General features: G+C 32.7%; 1 protein-coding gene across 3 annotated transcripts in view; it reads left to right on the forward strand.

Moving 5' to 3' along the window:
- The window catches only part of LOC134538147 (otoferlin-like), a 171,314-nt gene extending 168,598 nt beyond the window's left edge, over positions 1-2,716 (forward strand). For all 3 annotated transcript variants that reach the window (XM_063379189.1, XM_063379190.1, XM_063379191.1), the window contains exon 36: positions 1,806-2,716. In XM_063379189.1, coding sequence (XP_063235259.1) covers positions 1,806-1,986 — 181 coding nt within the window. In that variant the 3' untranslated portion in view covers positions 1,987-2,716. The remainder of the gene's footprint in view (positions 1-1,805) is intronic.
- Positions 2,717-8,462: the final 5,746 nt, after the last annotated feature.

An 8,462-nucleotide genomic window follows, 5' to 3' on the forward strand; every position in this document is an offset into this window, starting at 1 on the left:
AGCAGACAACTGGTTTTTGGGGGGGTGAGGGGGGGCACTTGCCCCTGGTGCCCCCCCTCGGATCCGCCATGGTCCTTTTAAGGCTTTACAGGCTTTAGCCGTATCATTTACACTGTGATTACTGAGTATCGAACTCAAGGAATTATTGTTTTAAATTCAAGACTAAATAATATTTAACACTGTGGAAAACTTCAACACAGCTTCATTATATTCCCAATGCTCGTAAGATGATTTACGTATTACTGTGTGTCTGCAAGAAACGTAGAAGGTAGACCAAAAGCAGAACGTTAGGTCTTTGGAGACATGTGAAGATACTTACAAACAGTAGTGCTACCTAGCGGGCAATGCGCATCTACTATCCTGACGATAGTTTCTGTGGCTATGACTGAAACTTTGGTATTGTCCATGAACTTGAAAAAGCTTGAACTCAAAAGACAAGCGTCAGAAACAGCCACAAAACCCTGCAAAGTTTATTTAATTCTTAAGCTTAGCAAATCAAAGTTTGTTTACGTATTAAAATTTAATTCTATAAATTTTGTGGTGCTCTCTGTGGCCTACCACACCATATTGTATTATGTTGTTTGATTACTTGTTCTAATAAAACAATTAAAATATCTAGAGAAAACTATAAAGTTAGCATTACATTATAGACTTTATTTTTAAAAACCCTATCTGTGAGTAATTTTCATATAAAAGCCATTTTTTACTAGGCAAATCTTTACAAAATAATTATATGGTTAAGGTGTTTCTGCAGGTTGGTAGTGTGATGAATATTAGGAACAAAGTTTGACAGTGAGTAAGAAAACAATAGTGCCTCATGAAAAATACGGAGAGTATTAATAAACTCGATTCCTTCCTTGGATACACCATAAATGAAAAATAAGTTTGAGTTTGAAAACAGCTTAACATTTTCAGTCACACTTTTTCAATTCCTAAGTTAAACCTAATTTTTATTTTATAATTGTAATTTAACTATATTTTAATTTTGTTGCGTGGTAATAATCTTATTGGATAATTATAATATTGTTACGAATGCGAGAGACCAGACCACAACACCAGGTTCGGAGCTGGCACTCCGCCCTGCGTCAAGCGGTCATGTTGGTTAAAACAAATTGTTAATAGATGTTATACATGTTAGAATATATTTTCATTAGGAATGTCATAAACAGATGACATTCCTAATGAAAAATATGCTTTTTATAAAAAGTTCTTTAATTAATTTTTTTTAATGAAAACATTAATTTTAAACTATTTGTCTATTTTTCGTCAATAGCAGGAAACATAAGCTTCAAAATTATATTTGAATCATTAATTTTAATGAAGAATTAAGGGTGATACGTCATTGCCACACAAAAAAAAAACTTTGAGATACGATATGATAATAAATAAAAGTAAAATAAAATTTGTTTATTTCATGGCCATGTAAGCTAGGGTGTTGCCAGGGGGAAGGGGGGGTAAGGGGGGGGGGCAGTTTCCCCCTCCTAGAGCCCTAGAGATTCAAAAAAAATGTAGCCAAATGCAAAAGAATACATACTTTTCCCACAACTTGCCCCCCCTCCTAGGCCAATGGCTGGCAACGCCCTTGCATATAAGTATAATGTCCACTGGAATGTAGGTTCACCTTAACACACGCATCCATGCATCATCAAGTTATAAATTGTCTACTTCAGTGGACGAATGGACCGACAGGGTCAAAGAGCTGTATGTACTGCTAGGATGACTGGACCAACCAGTTTAACTGTTCATTCAAAATGGAACTGAAACGAGCTCTGATTGATGTGGTTGGTTTCGTGACTGCCGTCCAGCCGGCCGGACGCATCGTTCATGTGGTTCCTGAACCCCCTGAAGTCGATCCGGTACATCGTCTGGCACAACTACAAGTGGGCGATACTCAAGATCCTGATCGCGCTGGCGCTGGCGATCGTTCTGCTGCTCTTCTTCTACTCTGTCCCCGGCTACACCGTCAAGAAGATCATCGGCGCATGAGCCGCGCGAGCGAGACTCCGACTGCTGTGGTGTGCGTAGAGAGAAAAAAAAAAGCAATCGTAAAACAAAAAAGAGTGATTAGTAGTCGTATGCATAGGAACAAAAAAAAATTGAGCCATGGAAAGTGTGCTCATTCGAACATAAAACAATACTGCTCGGCAGTAAGACCAATATGTTAAGAGCTCAGAGTTCATTCAAATAGCGTTCCTCTTTCAACACTGTTACGAATTCATCTGACCAATTTTTTTTAGCCTTTTACTCATATCATTACTGTGTGTGTGTGTGTGCGTAGTTTTGTGAACCCTTAATCGTTCTGGAGACGCTCGTGTCGAAACATTCAACTGTAGATGATCCTAGGCAAAAACCTTAATTGTGATTACAAATGTCTGCAGCACGTAAGAGCATGAAAAAATTAGTAAAAATTAGCTAACTTATTTTTTTTTTTTGTAAGTTCTTATACTGTGTATAACAAAAAATCGTTTTAAATCCCATGGTTTACAATATGGAGTAAGGTTTGCTTATTCTAAAGCAGTGGTCTTTGACCTTTTTTTTTTTAATCAAGGCCCTATTGTTTCCTTAGCCAAAGTATTGCGTGCCGCTTTGTATCTCGGTTCAAATCCATTCAAATTGTTTGCAAAGCCTACAAATATTACCTAAAACATTTGTCTGAAAATTTCTGACGCAACCAATCACTGCAAAGAGTGGATAAAAATGGGTTGAAATACAAAAATTAATTAATAACTCCCTTAGTAAGCATACTATCAAATCTGTTCAAATTGTTTGTAAATCTTATAACTTTTATTTAAAAATTTTGTCTGAAACAATTTTTGATAATACAAACAATTATTGCAAGGGGTTAAAAAAAACCTGGGTTTGTAATAAGAAAATACATAAAACTTTACTGCGATGTATGATTTCGAAACCATTTTTACTTTTGCTCAACTTTCTAAATATTGTCTAAAACTTTTGTTAAAATAAATTTGTGTCTAAGCAACCATTACTGAAAGGAGTGGAAATAACAAGGTTTGCTAGTATACTATCAAATCCATTATAATTTATCAAATAAATCCTAAACTTTATCAAAAAAATTGCTGAAACAAATTTTCATGTAACAAATTATTACCGTAAAAACAGGGGTTTAAATGTTTAAAAAATCAAAACTTTCTTAGTGCCGAATCCGTTCCAATTTATTTTAAACCATCTTATCACCTTAAACCTTGGTGTAAAGCAAACTTTTATACGACCACGTTATTACTGCAAGAGATGAAATATAGTTTCTGAAGGTCAAAAATATGGAATAATTACCTTAGTTGGCAGAATATGTAATTTGTTCTAAGTTATTCAAGCGGGATGCATTGAGTTAAAAACATTCGTAATATTTTTTCTGCGTGGAAAATTAGCAAATCTTTAAACGATCATTTTCTAATATTGGAGAACATAAATAGGTTATGTACATTAAGTTCTTAAAATGTTTCAGTATCTTATAGAAGTTTCCAAAATATTTCGAGAAGAAATAGGTACCTCGAAATTTACCTACGCCCGTACGTTTTGCCGGAAAGGATTTTGTTTTGCTCTTTTGATGAATGAAACAAACTTAGGCGATATTTCTCGCACCAGTTATAAAATGTTTCCAATAGACAGTGAGCAGATGTCTTTCTTATAAGAAGTTACCTCGTACTTGTGGAGGTTGTAAGAAAAATAGCGCTCACTAATCACTGCTCGTCAGCTGCAAAAGAACACCTGACTAGCTACAGGTTGAAGACCACTGTTCTAACGTACATATTGTGACAGAAGTAACGTTGGTATTAGTAATCACGCAACTTCATTAAATGATTATGGGAGAGAAAAAAAAACATTATCTTGCTTAATTTACTGAAATAAACCTTGCATTACTGGTTAAATGAAACCATGCATTTGAAACGTTATAGTAAAACCTATATTTATCAAATCCAAAGGGACCGAATCTCGAGAACATACCTATGCAAATGTGTCCATGAAAGCAGAGAAAATAAATATGATAAAATACATGTTTCTCTCAAGATGATATTTCTCTCAAGATGATACCATGGAAGTCATTAATCTTTGTGAGCATTATATAGAAAGGCCAAGACTTAAACTACAATACATTTTTTTTGTGAAATAATGAAATTCATTTTTTTTTTATTTCTCATTATTTTGAAATATATTAAAAAGTTTGTGTTGTATGAAAATGTGAGTAATATTTACGGATCAAAAACATGGGGGGGAAATCGTTAAGTATTTGGTACTTTTGCAACTCTGAAAATGCATTAAAATGGTCACACTATACGATACGAGTTGAAGGCTTATATGTGTGCCTAGAGTAGATTCAGATTTTAATTACTGAAGTTCATAGAGTTTATAGATATTCTTAGTATACGCTGATTCTTCAAGAAAACTGCCTTTAAATCAGTTACTATTGAGACCATATGGATAAAATAAAAAAATTATTCTGGAATGATTTGGAACTAGGGGCCGGAAAAATTCGCAATTTGCGATAGATGCGATTTTTTTGCGAATTTTGAGGTTAGATGCGATTTTTTACTAATTGTTGTTATAAATGCTATATTTGCGAAATTGCGGTAAAATTGCCATTATCGGGCGAAAAACCACTATAGAATGCAACAAAATGGCTTGAACACACATTCCTCAAAATATTTTTTTTTGAAAATAGCCACCATAACACAATTACCGTAAACAATAGCTTCTGACAAGGCTTGTTGAAGGAATAAAATCCGAATCCTAACCTTTATTTATAAAACATTCCTTAACCAAATATCACGCATGATAGTATAGAATAAGTAATTTTGTAAATTTATTCTTTACGATTTACTCAAGATACCGTTGAATGTTGTTTAGAAAAGAATGTTCACACTACTTATCGACGCAGTTATTTTGTTTTGTTAGATCACATCACGTTCGCCTACGTTCGCCATTGCATCGTGTGTTGCCTGTTCATGAAGAGTATCTAACCTAACAAAACAAAATTTCCCGGGAAGCGCATCACGGAAACCAACAACCTAGAAAATATCTAGGTCGTTGACGGGATCGTAGTGAACTTGCAAAGATAAAAATTAAAATATTTTAAATGCTGAAAACTACTACAAATATTTTAGTACGCGGTTTTTTACATTCGTTGATAATCACTTTAGTCTTCAAATTTTTTTTCTGATCAATATTTTACATAGGGACAAATCATACATTTTGTGGTGCACGTTTAGCGTACTGAAGTTGGTCAACTCGAATCGTCAGTTTGTTTCCATCTGAAATTACTAGTGGTCAAACGTTTGTTTACAAATACCGTTTAATGATTTTGGTTTGTGTTAAAATTCGTCATAATGGGTATAAACACTATTACAACTTCTTGTATTGTTATGTAACTTTAATATCTTATGCAAATTTCTCAAAAATAGATGCTAATTTCTGGAAAATAGATGCTAATTTTCAACATCATAAATGCTAATTATGTAATAAATAGATGCTAATTTTTCCAGGCCCTATTTGGAACACTTTAATGACCTGAGCTGGATAATTCTTGTACTCATAAATCACACACAAAATTTCAAAGATGTAAAGCAATATTTGTATTACATCATAAATCATTAAGAAAGATGTCATATAATTTATTTTTTTATTTTTTTCATAATTTTCTGAGATTAAAAATCATCAGGATTAAAAACAGATATCTGTCTACATTAAAATGTAAACTAATCGAAACAAAAACTTTATACAAACATATATGAAAATCCATACAGTATTATAGTATCTGGTTTAATTGTAAATAACATTGTAGTGTACATTTTTGTAAATAATTATTAAATAGAACTTTGTAAATGTGTGTTTTAGCTGCTAGAACTAACAAATATCTGTGCTACATTTACCTGAGCTGTAAATGACGTTACGGAATTTGGGTGATGATAATGTAAAATTTATATCATGCACTCCCTAAATTATTTTTCAATTTTTATGCATGATAAATGGCTGGATACAATATCAAGTTCTATAGTGACGACTTCAAAAACAGTTTGTACAATACTGACATGCTTGAAAAAATAATGTAATTTAAAATTTAAATGGTCTCTTAAAGAGAATATTACTGATGCCTGTCTCATAAAGCAGGTTTAAAACCAATGCTAGAGCATTCAGTGAGATAAAATAAATAAAAATTTTACTAAATAAATATCTGGCGGCAAAACAAGCCACCAAACAACAAATGCAAGAATCCTAATGTGATAAAGTTTACAGAAATAACCCTCAGAGCAAAGTAGATTAACAAAATTTAAATTACTGTATTTACATGAAAATAATGCGTCTCTGAACACAATGCGACCCCAAACTTTTTGATTATAAGTACATACACGAAAAAAGACAATGGTTTGCAAAATTACAATTTGGGTACATAGCATTTGAAAATTATTTAAATTATTGGATTGATTCCATGTTTACTAGACCCTTTATGGCTACTTTTGTCAATAGAGTGATTTACGTGGTCTTTTTTAAAATCGCAAGCCACAGTTAGAAAAAAAAATTGTGTTTTGAGACTAGTTCAAAAGGGGCGGCTGTTCAGAAAGCAAGGAAGGTGGTGATATACGGTGGTCATCTGGGAGGGGGAGGAGGGGTGGGTGGGTAGGGGGGAGGGGTGCCTCCCCCAGCAACCAGTGAAGAGAAGCAGAAGGAACCCAGTGACTAACTCCATTTGCCCTCTCCTTCATCCTGCATCTCTCATCTGTCTCACTCGTGCAGAAGTTCAGCAAGCCCCGGACTAAAGTGGCATAAGTGATGCAGTTTACAGGCAGAGCGTGTAGTTCTTCAACTAAGTGGAGGTTCAGGAGTAGGTAACTTAACAGTGGTCTAAAGTGGCATAAGACATATCTTTGAGAGACAAGAGCCGGTAGTCCTTCAACTAAGCTATTTTCTAATAGCAAGATACAAGTTTGCGATTATAATGCGACCCTCACTTTTAATTTCTGCGGTTTTGGTAAAAATCACAGCATTATATTCAGGTAAATACGGTACCTACTTTCCAAGTGAGTCAGAGACTTAACTAAAATCTTGTATGGCAACATATAAACGTGTTTCAGTATAATTCATACATTTTTTTTTTAATTTTTAATAAAGACAAAACAGCAGAATAGCAGTATGAATAAGAAAGAAAATATACTGACTGCCTGACTAAGCACTTAAAACACGCTGTATCGTGAAGTAAATAATTAGCCATTGTGAAAAATATACGGCAACGGATGTTGCTTTGCAGTCCACTCAGAAAGATTAGATGATTAGAGTACTAATTTTGGTTAACCCACCTTCACTTTTTATGTAAGAAGTACTCTGGAATGATCCTAATTAATTAATAATTAGTATTAGTTTTGAACTCAAGAAACAGAACTCCATCAAATGTCTTAACACATCTATTAAAAACTACAAACAAAGACTGAGAAATTCAAGTGAAAATTTAAAAAGTTCTGAATTCTATTATTAAAAAAATTGGAACTTAAATAAAATCAGTGATTTGCGCATTCTACATTAAAACCATTAACGGAAACAGCCAATCATTATTCATGTATTTATTTACATTTTTATGTCATATAAAAAATATTCCGAGAATCCTTGGTATCACAACAATTTACAAACTCAACTTCTTGGTGCGATTAAAAAATGTAAATTAACATTATTTAACTTTGCATTTCTATGGCAAAAGTTTGTCTGAAAAATATTTTTTAATCAGCTTCTGTAGTCAATATAAGAAATACCAGTCTAACATTATACTTTGCCATGGTATTTCAAAGAAAAATAACGTTCATAAAATGCAGAGCATAAAATAAAATTATATCAGAGAGGACCAAGTCTATCAAGAATTTATTTTATTTTATTTTATTGAAATAACTGCTTTACTTTGCCATTCTTGTCAATTATTCCCCAGTTGTGATTTGTAACCATTAAATACTGTATAATCATTTTTTACAAAAAAAATACATGATGTAAATATTTATATTAATACTACTCAAAGTCTCAAAATATATATTAAAAAAATATATACAAGTTATTTTTCACGTGTGCATATCAGTGTATTATATTTTACAAAAAATACTGTAATTATATTTACTAGAAAATTCTGTAAAGGTCCATATTTTATAATAGAAATTTTTAAAATATATTTGTTTGTAATTAGATTAAGGGAACATGTGTTATTACATAATATACCTTCAGTTATAATCACATATGCACAAAATGTTTTAGCATACAAACACCAACACTGTAAAGTATAATATGTGCCTATATTTAGGAAAATAGAGAACTGTTAAAACAAACCCAGATAGCAAAACAGAACTTCTACAACTTTTATGAAATAAATGTACAGTTTCAACCTTTCACCCGGATGTTTTTTTTTATCTACTCCACACTTCCTGATATGTTTTTTTTTATACAGCCCGTGCTAATAAGAAGAATCCAGAACTGGG

The sequence above is a fragment of the Bacillus rossius genome, chromosome 13 (assembly GCF_032445375.1).
Source record: "Bacillus rossius redtenbacheri isolate Brsri chromosome 13, Brsri_v3, whole genome shotgun sequence".
In the NCBI taxonomy this organism is placed as follows: Eukaryota; Metazoa; Arthropoda; class Insecta; order Phasmatodea; family Bacillidae; genus Bacillus; species Bacillus rossius.